Here is a 24,132-nt window from a genome sequence, read left to right as displayed (position 1 = left end):
GTCAAAGGGATGAGGGGGATGAAGAGCATCCCGTCCTCTATGTTAGCCGGAAACTCACCCTTCGCGAGCAGGTTTACAGCGCTAGCGAAAAGGAATGTGCGTGCTTGGTTTGGGCAGTCCAGAAACTGGCTTGTTATATTGCCGGAAGCAAGTTCATTGTGGAAGTGGACCATTGTCTTCTCTCCTGGCTACAGACCATGTCCTCTAAGAACGGCCGCCTGCTGCGTTGGAGCCTAGTTTTGCAACAATATACGTTTTAAATACGCTACAAAAAGCGTGTACTCCATGGCAACGCTGATGGCTTAAGTCGATGCCCCTGAGGCGAGAGGATGTCTCGAGAACTCTGGCATTTTTTTTTTCCTAACCTAGACAAGGGCTAGTGATTGTTTTTTTTTTACTCTTTTAGGTGTACTTGTTTGAAAACTATGAAGACACGGCTATCCAGGGTTTCGGGTTCGGTGTGCTTCCAGTGTTGTTGTTTTGTGTCACCTTAACGTATGAGTAACATTTTGAATAAATTGTGTATTTCCTTTAATATCAGTTAAAGGGGAAAATTGCCTGGTGGAGTTTGGTGGAATTGACCGGCGCTCACCGGCTGAGTAGTTGTGTTTTCATGTGCGTATGTGATGTCTGTTGAGCCTACAATGAAGCAGGTGGTGCCCTCTACTTCATCAAAGACGGTCATCACCAAACCGACTGCCGGCGCTGATCTCTCTGGACAGTGTTTGCAAACCTCAGCCCATCGAGATCTTTACCCCCCCGCGCGAGAGACTGTTACGACCGGCCCCAGCATTGGGATTCTCCAAAAGTTTGCGAACCCCTCTGGGAGTTCGTCGACGCATTCCCGGGATAGCCCGCACCTGAGACGGCCTTCCAGCCAAGCGAAAACAAAGGTCAATGCACTGGTTTTGCGCTAGGGAACCAAGCAAGAGGAGTTGCGGGGAGAACCGGTTCTTGACCACCTGTGTCGTCGACCCCCACCTCCCCATTCAGGCTCCTCCCTCTCGCCGGGAGAATTCCGGAATCTGCTGTGCGTTCGTGACCATATTTGGGCATCGTGTTAGGTTGTTCCCCTGCATGTGTTGTGAGGTGGGTTTCCCCCTCCTTCGTGGCCGAGGTGCCGGGGCCACCGTATTGGCTGACGATGCGGACAATGCGCCCAGTGTCGACAACGCGGCGCTATAAAATGCCGAAGACGTTTTGTATCTCTCTCTCTCTTCTCTCTTTGGATCAGTTGATCACTTCTCAACATGTAAATAAATCTCTGTCGTTCGTTCGGGCGCTTCTTCTCACTGAATTGTCGGACGATGGATCCTGCTACGGGGCCAGCTACCGAAAACGAGACCGCCAGGACCCGGAGTCCCAACAGGGCACAGCGCGTTAGCATGGGCGCTTCCCAAGCTCATAGGGCGAAAAAGGACGAAGAAGCTACCTTCGCTGTAACAGTTTGGTTAGAGTGCCGGCACATCAACTCTGAGCGGTGTAGTCCCTGTTGCCGGGGCTATATTTACTTCCGTCAATGCCTGCACCTTGCGCCCGCAAGCTCTTTTGAAGAAAAGCAGCTCTCTCGGTTTGTGAAAGAAGGGGTTCAAAGTACATTTAGCGGCTGCCGCCTTTAACTGCAGCTCAATAAAAGACTGCGAAGGTCTCTGAGATATGTCGTTGACATTGCTCTGAGTGTTTGCAGTGATATCGCTAGCACTCCTTGGTATAATGTAGTATGACTGTTGGTGGTAAACATATTTTAATACTATATTTTAAAAATATTTCATTCAAACGCTTAGGTACTTAGCATTAGTTGCATGCCATTATTAAATGACTTCATTTGGTGCTGTCACTTGGAGTTGAGGCCAGCGGTGCTTGTTAATGGAATGGGTATACTTAAATTTGGCCAGACCAGTTTGCTGTCTGGGCAACCTCAGGAAATTTCGGAAGCACCAGCTGGACAGCGAAGCGAGTGCAATACGTTGTCGTTTCACATTGGCTTAATAGTGTCCAAGTGTTAGTGAAATTCAGCACTTTGCATACTTTTCATAGATGGCACTGTATACTGTAAAATACCAAGTGCGTGTTTCTTCCTTCTTTGGAGGATTTCAAATATGCGGCCACCTGTCTCCTCTAATCATTTTCACTCGTTTATACTGTTTATGTGCCAAACTAAAACAGTTTGTGCATGTGTGTGTAGCTTATGAAGAACAATACAGCACTACCCATCCCCCTTCTCTATCTCCAAAGGACGAAATGCTGCTGCCATACTTGCTTTGTTTTTGTTTGAATGCCTAAGTTTTTTTGCTGTGTACTGCAGGTAGCAAACAGAAGTGCCCTGACGAACTGTGCAGTGCTGACCACACGGTGAGCCAAGCATCCTATAAGAGGTGCTTATTCAGCATATGTGGCTAACTCAAAGGTATAGTACAAAGTTCTATTTAATGAAGAAGAGTGTTGTTTTGAGCTAGTCATGTCGAAGTGAAAATATTGCAAAATAAGTGAGGGTATACAGAGTAAAATCAGGATGTATGCTACCTAGAACTTAACTATATTCATGCGAAAGTGTTAATTATGTGCAACTCTTATTTGAGAAAGAAGTGCAATAGTTTCCATAAATAAGGATAGTTGGAAATTGCTGCACAACTAGTCACTGTGATTTTTGCGCTCATTAATGTTTGGCCCTTATTCTTGTGGCCTCCTACTGACATAAAATTACTTCACATAAGCAACAGTAGAGAGGCTCTTGCTAGCTATAATAAGAAATAATTGTTATCAGAATTTTGAGTTCCAATAAATCATGCTGTAGAAGAGTACTCCACCTATTCGTCACCATGGCGAGTGCATTTCGTCTGGAAACGTGACTTGGTTTCGCAAAGTATTGCCTTTCTGTAGAATGGGGTACTGGCAAGTGGAATTTCGCAAAAACTGTAAAACTTTATTGTTTCTTGCAACAAGCATTGTTATCTTTCTTGTAAATGCATGCATAGTGTATAGAATAGTGACCCATTTTGAAATTTACAACATTATCATAGCAGTGTCTTAGACTGTCTTTACTGTATGCGATTTATTTCTGCCAAACATGAACCTAATTTTTACCATTTTTCATTGTCGATTGCTAATTTTTCTGTGTACGTTTGCAAGCACACTTTCACTTATAATGCTAAACAACAGGCTTGAGTGATGAACCTGATTCTTGACTATGAATTTTGCAGAGTACCTAAAATGGTCTCTTCTACTTGGCACAATTATTGGCTACTGTGTGCATGTTCTATTCATCTAGATATAAAATTAGAGAATGCAACTGGTAGCATTGAATACTGTGTTCAGACGCTTGTATACACTGTGAAACCTTGCTGGTGCCAAAATTTGTTAAGGGTGTACTGTGAAGCGACTGGTAGCTAGCAACACTGCATTGTTACAGCTAATTGCACAATGGAGCATTTTTCAGCTGCTCACGTAGTTCGAGCAGATGTCGACCACGTTCACTGTGGTACGACATAGCCACAAAGTTCATGCATCTGCAACCTGCATACCAGGAACCCTTATGTGAAGCAACATGATGCTGTGATGGGGGCAGCTAAGTGAGAACTGGGTTTTCTCTGTCAGTGTTATTACATAGGTTTGCTAAATGCATTCGAGTAGATTCAGCAGGCACTTGCAGCTACAGAGTCAGTAGTAACAGCACATTTCAATAGCAAAATTACCTAGCTGTATATTGCATTTTCCAGAAACTCCATTATTTTGTGACACCTTAATGTCACAGCTTGCTCACTCATTTCTTGGTGGTGGCACTATACAAGAATTATATTTCATATATCATGCAAAATTATCCAATTTTTCATATTGTATGATAAATTTATGCTTTTCAACTGCTTTTTCCCCAACTAAAGCTTAACTTCTGCTAGATTGTTTCATGGGTGAAAACAAAAAACCAGGCCAGGGAAAGCAATAAGGTGCTCCATTATAACTGAAGCAAGTATGTCTGTGGTTCAGTCTATAGCTGAATTTTTTTAAAAGGCACCAATGTGGATTTCATGTGAGTGTTTACAGAGAATAATTATGCTGTGTTACTTTTGTTATCACAGGAAGCACTTCCCAAAAGCAGTGCTACAAGGATGTGAGCCACAAGTTCTTTTCAACAATCGGATCAGATGCCTGAAAGCCATGGGCTGGCTGCCTCTGGCCTACACAGACAGTGCAGTCATCACAGTAAAGGTCTTGCAAAGGCGTGAGGCATTCCTATGTTGCATAGAGTAGGCATGTTATTTGTCAGTTTTATAGCTTATAGGAATATGTCTGCAAAAGTAATTCCCTGCACAGTGTGTTTTACATTCTCGCAAAGTGCGATTAGGCAGCTTTTGCTTTGTCTTATTTATCACCTTGCAGACCATCTCGCTAATTCCTACAGGGTGCTGCATTAATCGCATTGTGTGAGTATCGCAGAAACTTCATTTCGAAAAACAAATATGGTGACCCCTTCATGCCTGACCAGTGTATACTCTTCATGTGATTTTGCACTGACTGTCGGTTGGTTCTCTCTGCAATATGGAATAGTGTTTTAGCCTTAAAATTACTCGGTGTAGATTGGGTCGTTGTGAGGCGTGCTGCATATTTGTTTATCTCACCTATGCCTTGCACAGTACTTCCTCACCGTGCCGATGTAGCATAGCGGCACATCAATAAGGCCTTTCTTAGTTGATGGCTGCATGTTGATTGCACAATCACTGACGTCATGCTTTGTTGGCTTCTGACTGCAGATGGTTACGTATGCGTACCCCTCTTCACGATGAGAACGATGGAGAAGCCGAGTGAGAAACTGAAAACAGCTACAATGTGTGTTTTATTGGCTGTTACTTCATCACTTCATCATGTGAACACATTATTTGTGGCAACGTGCTCAAAATTTACAATTTATGCAGTTATCGAAAATTTGAGATGGTCGGGTTGTATAGTAGCTTTTTACATTTCAATTATCAATGGTCAGTTTATGCACCGCATGGCTTTGTTGATTTATATTTTGCAGTGCTCATCTGTGAATTAGTCTGTAGCTTCTGTCAATATTTATGTGTTCATTATACGAAACATTCTGTATGTTCAATAGGTACCATCAATAGCAAAAGTTTGCGTGATAGGAATTGTTCGATGAAGCTAAATTTTTACTTTGTCTGAGAATGTAATTTTGAAAGAAGTATTTCATACTGCACTTCGCATTCTGATCTATGCAGTCACCAGCCTAATTACAAGCATTAAGTACCGGTGTATCGAAATTCACATTTGTTGTGGATTCAACATCTACCAAACTTTTTCTGTTTATAGTACTTTCATAGATTTTTCGTGTCACTAGAGCCACCTCCTTTCTTTTATTTTGCAGCTACATAGCTGGCAGTTCATTGCTTTGCTGCTTTGCTTGCCTAATACCTATTCAACCAGTGCATTTAATACGGTGTTTTGGGTGTACTTGCATCATTAAGTGTTTATTATTGTATTATTCGTGGAGCTTTTTTTGGTCTTTTGGCTTTAAAATTTTGGCAACTTAACTGCTGTTTTTAGAGCAATCTCTACATATCAATATTGACTCTACTAAGCTTTGGTTCAGATAGAAAAGCTGAACAGTTGCCGAGGTGCATGGCCTGCACCACAGCATTCTTGGTTAGCAGATATAGATTCTAGGCCGGATAATATGTTCTTCTTGCTAGTTGCGTGTTTTGCTTTTACCTAGAGCTCTTTTCATAGTCCTAAAATTGATCTTACGTTGCTTACAGCTATGCTACCATGTGAACAACTCCCGTACAGAGTGATTTTGATCTTTAGGGCAACAGTTGAACTTTTAAGGGAGGCTAAAATGCTAGATGGTTAAGTGCTTTTGAATTGACATCTACATTCAGAACCCCATTATTATTGTTACATCAAGTGAACAAAGTGGTAATTCTAGATTGTATACACATTTCAAATAGGAGAGGTGAGCTGCTTAGTAGGTTTGTATCCGCATTAAAAAGGCAGGGCATGGAAACATGGACTCGAGAGAGTAGTGAAGACACCGCAAACACCAACTGGAAAAGTTGACATTAGCCTAGAAGCAAAACAAGGCAAGTGGAGATATCGATCAAGATGACATGCCTGTTGGTCTTTGTAAGAAATAAATGCTCAGAATTTGATTTCTTCGTTGAGATATTTAATGATTGGCTCACACATGCCCTACCACATGTCGCTATGCCAAGCCTCAATATTAGATGCATTTCTCCATTTCTCTGCTTGTAGGAAACTGCGTGATTCGAATTTTGGCATGCATTTACGTCATGATATAAAGATAGATTTAATAAGGGGCGTCTGGTTAGCTGTCTTATATGTTCCATTAGTCTATCTTCTCATTGGTTGTTGGCATTTGAAGTGTCCTGACTCACCAGCAGCCATGTTTACATGCCCAGTCTTTTCAACATGTATGCATATAATGCGTAAGGAAAATAGTTTATTGAGTGAGTATTAAGAAATTAATTTATGTCTAGTGCAAAATGTTGTTTCTGTTTTCTCTGTTAGACTTCTTGCTTGATGACTGGGCATTATTTTGGAGCCTGCAAATGGGGTATGAGATATAAATGCATAAAGCAGCAGCTGTTAGCATGCTTTCGAGACTGCTACCTCATGAGGCCGAAAAAGTTAGGTTGTGTTACATGGAGCATACTTGAAAAAGCTAACTGTTTTTAATGTTTTTGTTTTCTCGGCAGACATTCTACAAAACCAGCCCAAAGGCAGACAGAAGGTAGTACAGATGGACAGACATAAGCCATTGGGCTGCCTCGGAAACTGTGATTTTGCATTAACCTGTAAGTATTTGCAAGTTCGTGGTCTTGTCATGTTAGTCTGTAAAGTGGTTTCTTGATCATTTCCAATATTTTCCGAAACTGGTGCTTCGATGCCTCAATGTGGGAAGAAGTTGTTCCAGCACTATTTTCGGGGAAAAACTTTCTAATACAGCAGAGGCCTTTCAAATCATGTGCTCAGAAATTGAGTTATGGGAGAAAAATAATCTACACATGATTGTTCTTCATGGTTCTTCCACTGTCTTTGTTTCTTTGTCAGCAAAATGTCAAGGCTAGAGTATCAAAATAATTTTGTTTCAGTTTATGGTAATTGTGGTCGCGAGGAAACATGGCACAATGATACTCGGCTGCTGACCCACAGGTCGCTGGATTGAATCCTGGCTGCGGTGGCTGCATTTCTGACGGAGGCGGAAATGTTGTAGGCCCGTGTGCCCAGATTTGGGTGCATGTTAAATAACCTCAAATGGTCTAAATTTTCATAGCCTTCCACTACGATGTCTCTCATAATCATATGGTGGTTTTGGGGCGTTAAACCCTACATATCAATCAAATCAAACATGGAGAAATGCAGTGTTTTTAGTATATTTTTTACAAGAGTGGTTCTTTCTTGTAAAATAAAATTACATTGTTTAAGTGCATTTACCAAAAGTTAAAAGTACTTCTGGCTCTAAAAATTGAAGACACCTTCACACATTTTTACCCTGGGTTCTTTGGCTGATAAGACAGTCATTAAAGCATGAACATAAAGGGTGAGCAATAAATTGAGAAGAAAGGCTTACTGTTCATATCCTAAAATTCTATCAAGCACTATATGACAGTTGTGGTATTATGGCAGAAGTTAAGATGATAATAGGAGAGGGGGGTCTTGATAGAGGGTCAAATCATTAAAGAAAGTTTGTTCTTGGAGGCAATCAAGATTTTTCAAGATTTGGTTGTTTTGAATGTTTGAACAAAAACCGTTTGTCTAAGTTGTGGCAGTAAACTTGATACAGTTTACTGCTCTGGTAATTGTATGTTCTCTTGTCCCATCACTCATCTTTAGCATCATGGGCATAGTGTTATGAAACTGTTGAGCAGCCAGACCCCTGCTAAATGCCTAGTCCTCTGCAGCTTAAGTTTTGCACCCCGTATCATTACAATAGAAACATTTGTTAAAGTTGAGGTTTTGGAATGAATGTGTTGAGATGTATACCTGATGAAAAAAAAATAATTGAACAAATGTTAGAGCTTGTTATTCGACAACAGAACTTTTCTTTACCGAGGCAGCAAACTGCATAATGGTTGCTGCCACAACTTAGAGAAATTGTCCTATTCAGAAATTGGCTCGAACAACACACTTAATTTAGCGATATGACACTCATTCAACCACCTATCTTCATGTTAGCTCCTGCCGTAATGAGATGTACAACTGTCGTGTGGTGTTTATTGGATTTAAAAAAAATCTAGATGCAAGCCTTGATTCTTAACTTAATGCTCACCGTTTGTGTTGATGCATTATTTATTGTCTTCATCAGGCTAATACTTCCATCATGATGTTAATAATAAGGCGGAATTTACCCATCCAGCACTCTATCACGCGCAGTGCCAGAGTGTTGGATCGGTTGAGGCTACGGAAACGAGAACGAAGTCTTGATCCTCTTATCCACAGCTCCTGTTTCTTGCTCCAAAGGTGCCATTACAGTATGTAGCCTGGCTCGTAGGCCTTTGCAGTGGTCTACAGTACTTTGTCTTGTGTAAGATTTCGTAATATAATGCAAATTTATTTTGTTCACCCCGCGTAACTCTTCATGGTGTTAGTAGTTACAGAAAAAGTAACAGCTACACTATGGCACTACTTAAATGGAATTTGTTATGCTAGTCTATGAATTTTTTTGCAGTTGAAATATAGTGTGCTTAACGTTGAGTTCTTGCCTACTATAGCAATAGGTCTTCGTAGCATAATGCTGCTTGTTCTGCATGTGATCAGTTCTTGTCCAGAAAGACCGTCTGCTTTTGCGATTCATGAAATAGTGGTGTGAACACAGGTGATGTACGTAGTAGGCACCATAGTGGTTTAAACTCTGAGCATTGCTGCTGCTACAATAGTTCTTTTTTTCTACTTCTGTTTCAGACATACAGAAAGGAGCCAAGTGGAGCATTTCATGGGCCATGCACACAGTTTCATAAGCGGGCTTTCAGCACTTTTGATAATTATGTTTCTGAATACATCTGCTAAAGTTGTGTTCAAAAAAGCGTGTAGTAGTGCATTTCATCGTTCATTTGGCATGCAGTAGCAGGTATGGCTCACACATTTGCAAGATAACGCAGCGCAGTGTATATTGCCACCCACACGTAGTGGGTCGACAGCAAGAGTGGCTCTCAATCTGGAGAAAAACAGAAAATTGCTGGCCTCTTCTCTGCTCGAGAGCCAGCCACGACTGACGCATCATCGTCCTAGCCTTTTGGGGAGTGTTATTATAATTTCCTAGTGGGTATCAAGCAAGTGTGCTTGCAGTAGTTACCCAATGAGTGTTTTGAAAAGGCTCTAAAAAGCTGCTCTTCTAGCTTTCACTGTGGCAGTGTGCTGTGCCTCCCACGCAGGCCTGGCGTTTTTTTTATTGCTTTCAATGTCAAGCTTATTTTCTTTCGGACTCGACCAACTGAAAAGAGGGGGGGGGGAGGTATGGGGAGACATGCTTTTTCCTCCTAATGGAAAACCCTGCGCATGGATAACTGCCAAAAATATACGGCAAAAAAGAAAAAAAAAACAGTCTCGTATTACATCAACTTGATCTTCTCGAAAATTTCTTTAATATATTACCTGACATGTATCACTTTTCTCTCTGTATTATATTCCTCATTATTTCTTCGCTATTACTGTCGGGTTTGGGGGCGGTTTGCCCTAGTACAGCAGTTTGACATTCATGCCATTGGAAGATAACATACTTCTTCAGTACCATGATATATCAATAGCGCTGAGAGCACGCACGCACAGCTCTCGGCATATAAATGTGGCAAAATTGATTTTTGGCTTAAGAATGAATGGTCTCTGGTTCAAGTCATGATTGAAGAATAGAAATATAAGATAGGATGTGTACTCTTTTGTTAAATGTGGTGGGTCAGAATGCCTACTGAACCTAATAATTTCTCGGATGGGTTTCTTGTCAAATTGCACTTACATAACCCTCTGCAGAACCACTTTAGCACACGTTCATCAATGTGCGTCACCTTCTCTAAGTCCTGTATATCCTGTAATCATAATAAAACGCTAGCTGAATACTTTTGCAACTCTGACACATTTAGATATTCCTCTTTCCATAATACTGTTACAGAGAGGTGCTGCCTTTACACAATGATAAAAAACATTAAATCACCATAGATTAGTGTCCAATGCCATGTCGCTTCTCTGATCAGAAGTTCTGTCATTGTGATCTTTGGGTAACACTCAGCCAACTTCAATCTGTTGGTCGAGTGGCACAAGCTCGCAATGCCATGATTAGAGGAAGAAAGGCAAACACTGGCACGATTACATGACTGATTTTATTGGAGGGAGAATCACAGGTATGTGCATATTAATTCGAGCTAAATAATGCCAGGGAAAGTGTGTGGGATGTCATTAGTAGTTATTGGAATGTAAATGTGAACAAATAAAAAAGGACGATAAGAGAAGTTGCCAGAGGCAGGAATTGAACGTGGGACTAATTTGTTTCGTCCACTTTTATTTCTTCACATTGACATTACAATGACTTATAATGGCATCCCCTATTCTTTCTCTGGCATTATTGTCTGGTAGTTTTTATTTATATTGTTTCCTAAGAAGAAAACGAGGCCTTAAATTTACATGTACATGCAATCGCAAGCTGCAAAGGCACAATGTTACAAGGTTTGGTGGAGCATAGCAAACATAAGGTATCAAAGTGACTGCGCAATTTTCTATTGTCGACGTTCCATTATTCCTCGAAACGTGGTGTCTATGCTGCATATGGATAAATATGCTTCAGGTCCTACCTTCAATGAAAGCAGTTGTCTGCTGACACTTGTGTTCGTCTTCCTTCTTGTTGTACTGTGTTACTCTGGCATTATTTACGATAAATGGAAGTTCGTAATAATAAGTCCTACATTTATGTTTTCGAGTGATGAACATCAATAGATGGTTTTTGCTGTATAATTTGATTTTATCCTTCCTTATTTACATGACAATTGACTCCCGTTGATTTGATTAATTTGTGGGATTTACGTTCCAAAACCACGTATGATTATGAGAGACGCTGCAGTGGAGGGCTCCGGAAATTTGACCATTTGGAGTTCTTTAACGTGCACGCAAGCCTGAGCACAGAGGCATGCATTTCCGCCTACATCGGAAATGCAGCCACCGCAGCTGGGACTCGATCCCGCGACCTGCGGATCAGCCGCAGAGTAACGTAGCCACTAGACCACCGCGGCAGGACGATCAACTCCCGTAACTTTTTGTTTACTTAGTTTAGGTGACGTAATTTCGAGTTTGTGTATGGCTGACTAGATGACTTCTACACATTGTTGTATATCGTTGCGCATAAGGACGAAGCAAACGAAGACTGATGCACGTGCTTGCTGCTCCGAGCAGCTAGAAGGAAGACGACGACGCTGAGATATCGAACCTGTTTGCGCCCTAGTCTTACGGCATTGAATCGGTGATTGTTCGCGATACTCTGAGCACGCCTGATCACGGCTACTAGGACAGAAGTAAGGGCCGAGGTTCAACACGTGTTGGAAGTTATCAAGGAACCAACGACACAGCTGCTTCGTCAATCGAGAATCGCAGGAGACCGTCATCATGGGAGTGACACGGTCTGAAGCGGGAAGTGAGACTGAAATGACTGAGGCTCTGACTGACTACACTGCCGGCGGCTTCGGCTTTGTCCCAGGCCATGGCATGGAAAAGACAGTCATGGGTCGAGGAGCACTGGCTGCAAGGTGGCCAGGTGTTGAACAGTCGAGCAATGACTGGGAAGGAACGACAACCACCACAACAGATTCATTCATTCATTCATTTTTATTTCCTTAAGGACCCCACTCGGGGGTATTACATAAGGGGTGGATACACAGGAAAAGAGAACATTTGAACACGTTAGTTTTGCAGCATAGGTGATTTGTAAGATTTGTCGCGAAGGATGATGGGCAGGTGGTGGAAGCAATGGAGCAAGGAAGGTCGTTCCAATCCTTGACGGCGCGGGGAAAAAAAGAAGCGGAAAAAGCGGCAGTTCTGTTACGATAACGGGACACTTGAAGTGGATGGCTTGTGCGGTGTGAGATGTATGTCGGGGGGAGGATGTAAGGAGCTGCATTGAGAGAAGAATGAAAAAATTTATGAAAGAGAGAAAGGGTGGCGATACGGCGGCGAACAGAGAGGGGTGATAAGGGCGCGGGAGGGCAGTCCTATGGTGCACCGGCAGAGTCCAGCTGGGGCAACAGCAATGGTACTGCCAGCTCTGGCTCGAACAACAATGGTGCGGCTGACAACGATAGTGGTGCAAGCACAGTGGCCTCGGACGATCCCCGGCATGAGGAAGAGACGTCCGCGTCTGCCCCAACCCGGACGCTGGCGGCGGATGAGGGGGACAGTACCGGAGACGAGGGTGACCGGCCCCGCGGATTTTTCATATGCCGGCAGAGAACCACATCGCAAGGACTGCATAAACGAGCTTGTGCTTAACTTGGGCCCCCGAAGGCAAGCAAAGGAGGCACCCTATGTGCCACCCTCTCTTCCCACCGATGAGGACACCCTCCCTTCGAAAATCTCCACCAGCATCAACTTCGACAAGTACGATGCCATTCTCGTGGTAGTAATGAATGGTTACTTTTTGCACATTATGCTTTTTCATGATATCTCTCTTGGCAGTGTATTTAACGATCTCAATTTCTATCACGTCCAGGACATATAGGTACTTTGATTGCAGTGTTTTTCACCTGGCGCACTTTTGCTTTTGTTCTTGTAAGTGAAATTAGCCAAAAGTGAAATCAGGATATTATATCTGTATAATTTGTATCTTTAAACAACTTGTTATCACGTGCTAATTTATGCCCTTCCCTTCATTATTGTACGTTTGCACGCTGAATATGGCTGAATTAAAGGCATTTGTTTAAACAAATAAATAATTAAAAAAGTTTTTGTACTGTCGGTATGAACGCAGTGATTAACACCGTGGGGACAAGTTTTAGCTTCACTGGAAAGCTTCAGCGATATATATTTTAAAGCAATTCATCTCGTATGTCATTTGAACAGTTAAGAAAATTTATACTTTATCCATAAGAGGCACTTTTCAACATCTTCAACCGGGTTTCGGAGAGGGGATGTGGTCATGACTTTTTTGTTTTTACCAGCTTGAACCCATTCAAAGCACAATCGTTTCACTTTTTTGTCCTAATTGATGATAGTCTGTAGACTATACAAGCTCAGAAGTGAGAGGGAGGTGCTGACACAGACTTCTTTACTGGGAAGGGCGATCGCCTCCCCCCCCCCCCCATTAGATATCCACCACTTACCGAGAGTGCCAAATAAGCTTAATGACTACGGGAAAAGCTCAGATTGTTCGAAATTGTGCCCTTTCCCTCGTACGCATGCATGAGAAAGAGGGCTAAAGGTCAGAGTATAATAACGCCTATCTGGAATCGCCATCTGCAGAGGCGGATGCCACAGCCGGAAGCACATCGTTTTTTTTATCCACGAGCCGTTAACGGGCGATCAGGAAGAACGAACATAAACAATATATACATTGGCACAACATAGGCGGCTAACGTTGGATGCGTGATAGAAGCACGCCTGCCATCCAGCAGCGCGATGAGCTTCAGGTGAATTCTTTGCGAATTCAGCCACTGCCTTATTGACGTCTGGCGCTTTCCGCCAGGCAATACGACAAACTCGGCTCGAGCTGGAAATGCGTAATCAAAAAGTAGGATGTAGAACAAAATTATTGATATTTAATGAACGTGTTGCAAGTTGCAACGTGTTCGCTATATTTCTATAATTATGTTGTCTGTATTGATGACAGCAAGACAGAGTGAGACGCAACATGACTGAAACAGACTCAGTGTCACGTGTAATAATTATTTATTTCGCTTTGCTGTCACCTCAAGAGATCGAAAAGAATGATTTCTGATTGCCCCATGAGTATATAGCAAAAAATGTTGCCATGCCCAATAAATAAAACACCAGGAATTAGTAGCTGTGAAGAGAAATCTCGTGAATTTCGATGCCACTATTCATCGTTACCCGGTTAACACGTGTAAATGCTGCAAAACTAGCACGATAGCAATCATGGATATCCTTGCGTTTAAAACATTCAAAAGCAAGTTTTTGCACTCGTCAAGAGAATGCTTCATTACATTTGAATACCTTATACGTCTAATTATTGAACACCTTGAAATAATATCATAAAAGTTTGCCGAAGCCTCATAACTACGCCGAAATTATTTTCGCCCATGCCTGCAAGGATAAGCTGCTGGAACTGCACGTGAGCATTGTTATTTTCTAGTTCCTCAAGAACCATTCACACAGTTCACTGCCAGAGCTCTGACAACCACCGAGCCCTGGTGTCATATAATTAGATATATTAGGGCATGAAGACGGCACTTTACAGCGGGTGACGCGTAGGTTCTAAGAAATACGTGAATAAACAGTTCAAAATCTTGAAAACCACACAAAAAATTATGATAACTACCGAAGGAATAGTCAATCAATAAAATATGTCATCAAACACTCGATCCCTGCATTTCTCGTCTTTTTCAGCTCCCACCATCTTGCGTTGCTTTACACTTTGCAGAGTTCTCAGAAAAACGACGATGAAAAAAAAATTCTGCCACTGTTATCGCAAGTGTATGCGGCATAACCTGAGACACTTATTTGAGTTTAAGAGACGAACATGGATAAGTATTTCGTGACATGAGTTTCTTGTAAAATTCCACTTAAATAACCTTCTGCACAACCACTCAAGCACTAATTCATCAATGTGTACCACCTTTTCCAAGTCTCGGATATCACGTAATAAGCCTTAATTAGACCACTTTCCACTAAAAGAAACCATGCTTGCGAAGCAGCGCATGGGTCCACTCAAAGTTCCGTTCATCACGTGCGCCATGACTGATGCTAACGCCACCTTGCGAGTGGAGCACACTATGAATTGACTGTAGTCTCGATTGGTGTTGCTCGTCCCGAACTCTTGTTGAAGCACGCCACGCGGGTTGATTGCCAGGCCCCGTGGGAGCACGTGGGTTCATCGCGCACCTGCAGAAGTTTGTTCCCCGACGCCCTTACATGATTGCTGATAGTGTGTTAGGAGAGAGGCGTCTTAGCCAGCCATTTACGTAGACCCGGAGGCGTGTTGCAATGCATTCTAGCAGTGCTTGGGCCAGCCGTCGCGCATGCGCAGTAAGCCCTAGTTCACACTGAGCCATCCGCTTTTACAGCGAGCGAAATTCTGCTGCCGAAACAGCGTTGTTCGCACAGGACGCGCCCCGCGCCGCCAAATGCAGGATAGATGCGCTGTCACCCGGTTGTTGTCGCGGCTCGCAAACGCCACATACACGATCTGGTGGTCTGGACTTCTATGATTCTCGTACGCAGGAAACAAAAAGAAGCCGTACTGCTAACTTTGCTGGCAAATCGCTGTCTTGTAATGCAGAGTTAGCAGAAAAAAACCGCCGACGCCAGCGGCACCGGTTTCGCTTTGCAAGACCCCAACATGCTCGATCACGCCAACGACAAGCTCGGTCACCCCTTCTGCTGAAAGCTGAAGCTCAAAGCACTGCTCAAAGCTGAAGGAACGCCACCATCACTATTGGATGGCGAAGTTTCCGTCTCTTTTTAGTGTGGCATTAAGGCCCACAGGACGGCTTTATGCTCTCCCATAGTAGAGTACGAAGCACTCTAAATCGTTACCCACTTTTTTTACCACCACCCCCTATACAAGCGTACAGACTTTTTTGTGTGAGGCTTTTTGTGGGACGGCTTAGCGATCTCCCATAGTTGAGTCATGGAGTAACATAGTAACCGTAAAGAGTGGGGAATGGCCGCCCTACGCGGCCCAGGCTCGTCCTGCCGTCTGTTAGGCGGCGCAACCATAAAAAGTAAACGTGAAATAATGGCTCACGATGTTTCGCTTAAATAGCTTAGACAAGAAAAGTAATCTTTTCAATGATGATACAGCATAAATAGTTCTTTGCTAAAAAAAAACATTGGTTGACATGGTTACGGCGCCTCCACATACATCATTGCTCCCATGTTAGGCTTGGATCACCTGCGTAACGCTGACCCAGTATTCGCTTTCCGGCTTCAGCGGTACCCATGTTTAGACCTGTGTAAAAAAGAGCGCGCCGCCAAATTCTCGCGACGAAGCGCCGAGAGGTCAACGATAAAACAAGAAACAAGGATCCAAAGATTCTCCGGGCACGCGTATTTCTCCCCTGGGAAGCGTACGTGCGCCGACGAAACCTCCTCGCATCGGCGGCCGAGCAAGCCCTAGAACCTTCCCGATGGAAAGGGGCGTGGTGATGCAGGGTTGCGTCATCCATCGCGGACGGCCCTCGTACCGTCTCGCCCTTTCCCCAGCCTTCGCTGCGTATCGCGCCGACGAAATGATGAGAACTTTCTGGAATCTCGCGCGGAAGGTATTTAATCGAGCAGCCGAGATGGGAGATCAGGAGAAGAAGGAAGTTAGCGCCAGTGTGCGTGGGGTATTCCGCCACGTCTGTCGGTGAAGGTTTTGTCCTTATTGACAAAGCAGGAGAAGAAGAAAGTATGCGCCAGAGTGCGTAGGGTGTTCCGCCTTGTGCGCGAAGCCTTTTGTCTTCCGTGACAAAGGAGGAGAAGAAGAGGATTTCCACCTGAGGGGTGAAGACTCGAGCTACAGGCAAGAGTGTGTGTCTACCGCTATCGAGCGAAGACGCGTGGCAACAGCTGCGTGTGTGAAGCCGACGTGTTTCCGGCGAAGAAGTTTGAAGCTTGGATAGCAGCCAATTGAAGACGCGAGGTTTTCTGGAAGAGAAACTTCGGGGGCAGCGGAACGACAACAACGCTGGACTTTGAGTAAGTGATTCTCGGAAGAGTATTATTCAGACTTTTGTTCCAAGATCTTTGGTCTGAATAAGTTTTCTAACTCTTTAGTCTTTAAGTGTCTTGGTCGTTCGATGCATGCGACTGCATTGTAGTGCGTATTGTTGTCTGTGTCCGTTGTTTCGAGTGTGGCTGATTGTACTGTGTAGTACATTGTTTGATTGGTGACATTGTCGAGTGTACATGCTTGTGTATCGTTTTGATCTGCCATAACTGAGAATATAATTTTGTTTTGTTTATCAACTATCGGCTCTGACTTGTTCTTTGGGCCACAGCTGGCGTCCGCTGGCGCGCCAAATAGGACCACTTCTAAATTGACCACGCTTTCGTGGTGCGGTTCGGCGGGCCGATACTCCGGCCCTTGGAATTAGCACGGCGATCGCCTCCTGAATTAACGGGACCAGTGACAACCTGTTACAAGAAAAGGTAAGCAAAGCAAAATAATTTACATTGAACTAAGCTCACACAGCTTGTACCTGTGTCACACGCACGTAGTGAGAAGTTTATTTAAAGTAAAATTTGTCATGCGCGCTTCAGTGTGCATGAGAGCTTCCACGTCAGCCAAAAAAGCGATCCCAACAATCGAGAACCTTCAAACCAATGAATCAGGTGTAATAACAAGAACACATGTTGTAAACTATTTTGTGGAACAAAAATGCTGGTTAACATCACGACCTTCTTACGACAAACCAGCATCCTACGCTAACGTCAATGCGTTGGCATTAAATCCATGTGAGATTACTAGGCCTAGCCACTGCCTCCATCTGTAACATGGTATACTAGACATAAATAACCAAAGCGTAATGTAGATAACCGCAGCGTAAGATAACCAAAGCGTTATGTAGACGAAGAAGCCTCTACAAATTGCAATTACAGTTCCGTGCAGTGGCCTCTGACGAGGGAATAGAAGGAATGCAGGGAAATGCTGCCAGATATATTAGTACAAACGCAACACTTCGCCGATTACGGTGCATGCCTAAGACTTCCGCGCAGATAAAATTATCTCTAGCAAACTATAACCTTCACGCGCATAACGTCATACAACTATATACGGTATTCACGAAAATCACATGCGAGAGCTAAGATGGTGGAACATCATAATGAAGAACCCTCAATCTGACCGCCTTTAAATATCATTCCTGCGCAGGAGACGCTACGACGCGACTACTTTTTTAGACCGAGCAAGGGAGCATGAAGCTGAAAGAAAAGAAAAGGAATAAAAAGTAACTGATTGTGCAGTACTGAGGAAGGGCGAAAGCCGTCAGCTGCGTAAGCGAGCAGTTTTGAGATAGTGTGCAAATACAGCTAGAGCCTCAATGCCGCCATACCGGCGAAATCCCTGAACTGACACCAAGCGAACCGGCACTTCACATTCCCATCTTCGACAATTTTGCACACAGGCAAGTAATGTTCTTGAAAATTTCCAGCCCACCCGACCGCCGGCCACATCCGGCCGTGAGGTTAAGCACAGCTGCGTCAAAATTCCTGACGCCTTCCGGGCAGCAAATGTCGATAACCTCAGCGCGAGCTGGTGCGAGGTTTAATTTTCTCCTTGACATATGTAATGTACCGCTAGAGAGAAGGGGGCGTTATAGAATTAAAAAAAGAACTTATACGGCTAAAATAAAATGACCGGAATTATTCACCTCTCTCCATAGAGGCACAGTTAACGCCCCCCCCCCCCCCAAAGAAAGCAACTACAAATGTAACTAAAAAGCCCCGAAATGTAAAAGCACGCTTTTAACGCGGGGGTGGCGAAATAGCCTGTGCCCCCAGCTGTTTCCCGCCATAACGACCAGAAAAGGTGAAACAATTAAAAAAAATAGTACACACAAGATCAACGAGCAGATTAAATTTTGCAACCCCCCTGTTCTATTGTCGTTGTTTTTTCTCCCAACGGAACTTTCAATCAGCCACTGTGGGCGCACTAATGTTGTAATACTCACAGGATGGCTCCCGAGCATGAATTATCCCTGGCACAACACACGCATTGAAATCACAAAAAGCTCCCCACACACCAAGCTCTGCACTCGTCTTTCTTGATTCATCGCACTGAGAGAAGGTATATACTCAGGGCAGCAATAATCGGCAAATAAAATAATGACTGCGGGCGACTCCATCGGCGGTCAAAACAAGCGTACGATGACCGATGCCGCAAACACATCTTGCTCACAGAAAAACAGACGCGCGCATTATAACAATTCACAGTGAATTCCACACGGTTCTGTATTGCAAGCAGCGAAGTGAAGCGAGCGATACTGAAGTACCGGTCGTGTAAAGCAAGTTAGCTCCTCGTCAGCCCGCGACCACACGAGACACGAAAAGTACACTGCCGTGCAACACCAAGCTTCGCTCAGACGTAGGAGTCGGGCCTGGCTAACCGTCACTAGGTGAAGTTCAAACCCATCACATCCAAACGGTCACGACGTATACTGTAATTGGCCACAGGAGCGTGTGACATCGTGGCGTCATATGTAACAGCCAATAGAGACAGCGTGACATCCTTCTCTCAGCTTCTCCTCTACGCTGCGCTGGCGAACATATTGGGTGAGGAGGTTGACGTTGCCTCCTAAAACATCAAAATGTAAAAAAAAAAAAACAACCCGAACACGTAGTTCACTCCTCCTAAATTCCGATTGCGCGGCGCCTGCGAGCGTTGCGCATAGATATTTCTCTCCTTATTTTAGGCCGAATAGCGGTAGCATTCTTCGGCGGTATGGTGTATTTTAACGCAATATCGTTAACCCGTTTTGCCGAAATTTGGGTGTTTGTCAGTAGTTGTAAGCGCCAAGCTTTTTAGTTCTGGGTCAGCTCTGCTTTGGTGCTAGAGATGGGACGTGTCAGCTCTAATATTACACGGGTTGGCGACCCATCTTGATGATTGAAGTAGGTGTTAGAAAAAAAAAAAAAAACAGTGGAGCTAACTGAAGGCGGTATGCCGACGATAGAAAAAATGTAACGCGATTGATATATACAACAAAGTGGAAATAAATTTGTCAGAGAAAAAAAAAATGGAAATCGCACAACTGAGCGCGTTCTTTGCAACTTGCTATGCGCGCACTCCATTTGCGGTGTTTCGCCGTACTGTAAACAGTTACACAAACATGAAGCCTTATATTTTGCTCGCATGCAAACTTTGTAATTTTGTACCATAATAAGGCAACCTACTTGTGAAGAAGCACAAAAGGCATCTAGTCTAGTAATAGCATTGCGATAAATAGACACCCATATAAATAAGAAGATCGGCCAACATTACGTCGCCGTAGTTTGTGAAGTACAAAATCAGTGCGATGGGCCAACACGCATTCTGTGTCTAGCCACGTGAAAATTCGCGAATATATTTAAGTTTCTACACCTTTTCTGTTCAACAAGTACGCGCCATAAGGTTGAGCGATGTCGTACGGCAACTACTGCTGCGTTGTATGGTGCGGCAACAATGGAAAGACCACCCAGAATGCCGGCATAAAGTTCTTCAAAATTCCACGTGATTCCAGGTACTTGATACTATTGTCTGGCCCTGAGGCTTTATAAAATTATAAGTATAATAATTTGTGAATAAGTATTGACCTAAATATCAAGGTTCGTATATGACATTAATAGCATTTATTTCGAAAATAACTATCTCAAATTAAAAAAACGCGAATTCACTGACACAGCAGAGATTAAATGTCGAATACGAATTTTTGGCGCATTAGGTCACTAGATATGACACCTTTACTGCAAAAATAGTTAAAGCGAGTAATGCGGCATAATTTGTGAACAAGTGACTTAGTTAAGGCTCGCTGTAAAACATGAAACCATTCATACCCAGGATTTCTAAACAATGCACAAATTGTGAGGTGCCTCAGAAACCAGAACGCCTTTAGAACATAGCTGTAAGGCAGTGGGCATGATGTTGATGTTGGCATAAAGCTCTTGCTTGCGTGTTCCTCTTTTCCGCCTCTTACCCACTAAGTGGGATGGGCCAAAAAGCCTGTGGTAAATGCAAGTGAACAATGTAGGACTATGGAAGTTAAGGAGAAATAATTACTTTGTTTTTCACATGACGAGACAATTTTTGTACAATGAAAAAAGTTGACTGAAAAAAGAAAGATAATAGGATTTTTCGAATAAATTAAAATGATTCGTAATACACAATTCTTTAGTAGGATAAATTGATGTAGTGTAGGAATGAAATAATGAATTTAAGCTTGGTTAGGAAAGAGAGATGATCAATGGCTCCGCAGGGTAATCTTGGTCACACAGGCATTCGCAGATGGCCCCACAGACGTTCTTGTCACTAAATTTCAATGAGGCAGCCCCAAAGGACCGAATGTTCAGAGCACTAAGTGAAAAACCTAGTTTTTTCAAATTAAATTTCGAAGAACTTTTTCTTTGATTTTTTAAAGAGTGGCATGTTAGAAGATAATAATCAAGCTTTTCAGGTTCATTACAGCTAGAGCACAGAGGCGACGGAACCAGACCGAACCTGTTTATACATGTATAAATTGAGAGGTCGTTCCATGTTTGTTAAACTTCGTGTTCCTCCTTCACCGCGTCTGCACCGCACATTTCTCGTGTGTTTCGTTAGAGAGTGTACGCTCCAGTTCGTGACATATTTTTAAAGGCGAAACAGCACTCTACAAGCACCAATAATTTGCACAAACACTGGATCAGCAATGCCTTGCCGTGTCGCAGCTAGAAGATTGCTCTGGTAACCATCCTGGCCCAGCAGACTCTTGTAAGCGAATTGCTAAACGTTGCAAATCAGCCCTGCGGAAACGAACAAGACGGTTTTTGGCTATACACATGTAACGGGTGCTTCTCGTCTTATTCTCTTTTATCCCCAAGCATATGAAGGTGTACCAAGTGTTGTAAACGTTCCTCCGAAATCGTTAATTTTCAGACGCATGCCTTGGCCCGGATGATGCCCCTGTACCAAGACTAGCGACATGGACATTCAGTTTTGGCCTACGATTCTTTAATAGTCGAAAGCATCGTTTGCGGAGTCTACTCTTACAAATTTGGCAGGGTTCATTTATAGCTACGATGAGTGAAGCTAGCCGTGATGCGCGAGGTAAACGTTTCAGGTTTTCGTTCATCTGTTTTACGGACGTTTTTTTTTTCTTTTTACAGGTCCACTCTTAAGGACTGCTGCCCAGAGGACGGCCCAACGACGGTCCGATATCATCAGGTGTCTTCAAGTAAAACTATCCAAGTAGAGGAAAACAATAAAGCGCCCGAAAAAGCAGCATGAGCAGATGCCCCGAACTGCATCAGATGACCTGAAGACACTGCGACCTTTTGTGACAGGAGATGTATACACTTTAATAGCCACGCATGCCAACTCAAAAGCTAAGGGCAGACGTTTTCCTCTATGGCTCAAGAAATCTGTTTTACTGTTAAATTTTCATGGCCCAAAGGCATACCCCTTCTTATCAAAACATATTACTTTGCCCTCTCAGCGATAATTACGGAGGTGGCTGTCAAGCGTTAAAATGACTCCAGGGATCATGTCTGGCATATTGCAGGCCATAGCGTCGAAAGCAAATTTTTTGAATAGGCGAGGTCGCGTTTTCACGTTCATATTCAACGAAATCATGCTTAAGAAAAACCTGTCTTATAATGCTGCCCAAAATATTGTACATGGGTTTACCGACAATGGCAGCGAAAGTACGTTTTAAATAGATGGCCGCGCATTGGTTTTTGTTCTCTCCGGTATCTAGAAAGTATGTAGAGCCGATTGCTTACACTGTTGGCCATACTTCGGCATCACCTTCTGTGATTAAAAATACCCCCCTAAAACTGATCAAAGAGCTTAAGAATGCTGGATATATTGTGAAAGCTGTAGTATGTGACTAAGGGGCTACCAACGTAAGTGTTGCAAACCAATTGGTTGTAACAGCTGAGAAACCCTTTTTTATGGCTAATGGGGAGCAAATTTATTGGATTTTGATGTGCCACATTTCATTAAGACCACGAGAAATAACCTGCAGGCGCATAGTCTGACAATTGGCGCAGAAATTATATATTGGTCATACAAATATATTGTGCAACTATATCACTCAAAGCAGGAGATAAGATTACGATTTGCACCGAATTAAACTAGCAGAAAGACACATTTTTCAAAAAAGCTTTCAGTAACATGAAGGTAAAACGAGCTACAGAGGTGCTGAGTGCGTCAGTGTGTGTTGCCATCATGGCCTTGGTATACGCCCGCCAACTTCCTGAAGCAACGGCATACTTCTGCGTGAAAATTGATAAATATTTTTGATTGCCTCAAAAGCTCGAAGTCCAAGAAAACTGAACAGAAGTTGCAGTATTCCATACGCAAAGGGAACACTGAAATAACCGAGTTCCTCTCTAAAATCCCTTGGATCGCACAGTGGAAATTCGATGGAAGAAGGCAGCCGCATACAAACAAAAGTTGGCAAATTACCAATATGGGTGTTCTAATGCTATGAGAAGACATTTCAACAATTTTTGACTTTTCTTTCTTGATGACGCGCCGCCTGCAACAGGATCCACTTTAAAACATCTTTGGAACTCTTAGGCAGATGCGTGGCTGCAACGTCAACCCAAATGTGCTGCAATTCACCACTGGGCTCAAGCACATCATGATCAAGAGGCTATTTAAATTATCTGCTGGAGGTATTGTAGAAGAAGATAACAATACTTTTCTAAAGGAACTCTCTAACTTTTCCCCGGAAGACAAATCCTTTGCGGTCTATGTGGAACCTGTACATCATGACAACTTTCCTCATTTGGAAGAAATATCAGAACTGGCTTCAAACATTTATTCGAATCTAATGAACGACTCTTCTACGTATTACGTTGTTGATTACCTGATCAAAATTTTTCTGGAGAAGCAAACGCAAGGTTGCGATTGTGCTGCGCTATTGAAAAATTGAATCTGGCAATGTCACCAAAAGTCATCAATACTTTCAGATGCTCAAAGCATACCACGTGCCCGGTAGGCTTTTTGGTGACCTAGTCGTACCTTTGGAAGAAGCCTTCAACTACATTCAACAGCTCGAACATTATTTCCTAGCTATCATAGAGAGCGTGGCACATAAGCAAGGTGTATGCGCTGCATTGTTCCAGATCTTGCCTGATGTCACTTTATTCGGGTTTTATTCTGAGCCCTGTGGAAAAAAAATCCTCTTCATGTTTTGCAGAGTACGTCTTAACTGGCACGTCTGTTTCCTTAACAGAAACTTGGACAAAGTTTGGTTTCATGCCTCAACAGATTGCAGGCAGGCAGAAAAATTGAAAGCGTAA

The 24,132-nt window shown here is 43.2% G+C and overlaps 1 protein-coding gene and 1 pseudogene across 8 annotated transcripts in view; both read left to right on the top strand.

The window, feature by feature from the left end:
• The window catches only part of LOC119161443 (uncharacterized), a 21,050-nt gene extending 6,525 nt beyond the window's left edge, over nucleotides 1-14,525 (top strand). For 2 of the 8 annotated variants that reach the window (XM_075879278.1, XM_075879277.1), the window contains 4 exons: nucleotides 2,306-2,407; nucleotides 4,074-4,216; nucleotides 6,711-6,809; nucleotides 8,917-14,525. In XM_075879278.1, coding sequence (XP_075735393.1) covers nucleotides 2,391-2,407; nucleotides 4,074-4,216; nucleotides 6,711-6,809; nucleotides 8,917-8,972 — 315 coding nt within the window. In that variant the 5' untranslated portion in view covers nucleotides 2,306-2,390 and the 3' untranslated portion in view covers nucleotides 8,973-14,525. The other 6 variants (XM_075879274.1, XM_075879275.1, XM_075879280.1 and 3 more) reach the window with 6 other exon arrangements.
• Nucleotides 11,599-24,132, top strand: LOC142775266 (uncharacterized; annotated as a pseudogene).

The sequence above is a fragment of the Rhipicephalus microplus genome, chromosome X (assembly GCF_043290135.1).
Source record: "Rhipicephalus microplus isolate Deutch F79 chromosome X, USDA_Rmic, whole genome shotgun sequence".
NCBI classification, from domain to species: domain Eukaryota; kingdom Metazoa; phylum Arthropoda; class Arachnida; order Ixodida; family Ixodidae; genus Rhipicephalus; species Rhipicephalus microplus.
The sequence above is the reverse complement of the archived record's forward strand: the minus strand, read 5'-3'. Positions and strand labels throughout refer to the sequence as shown.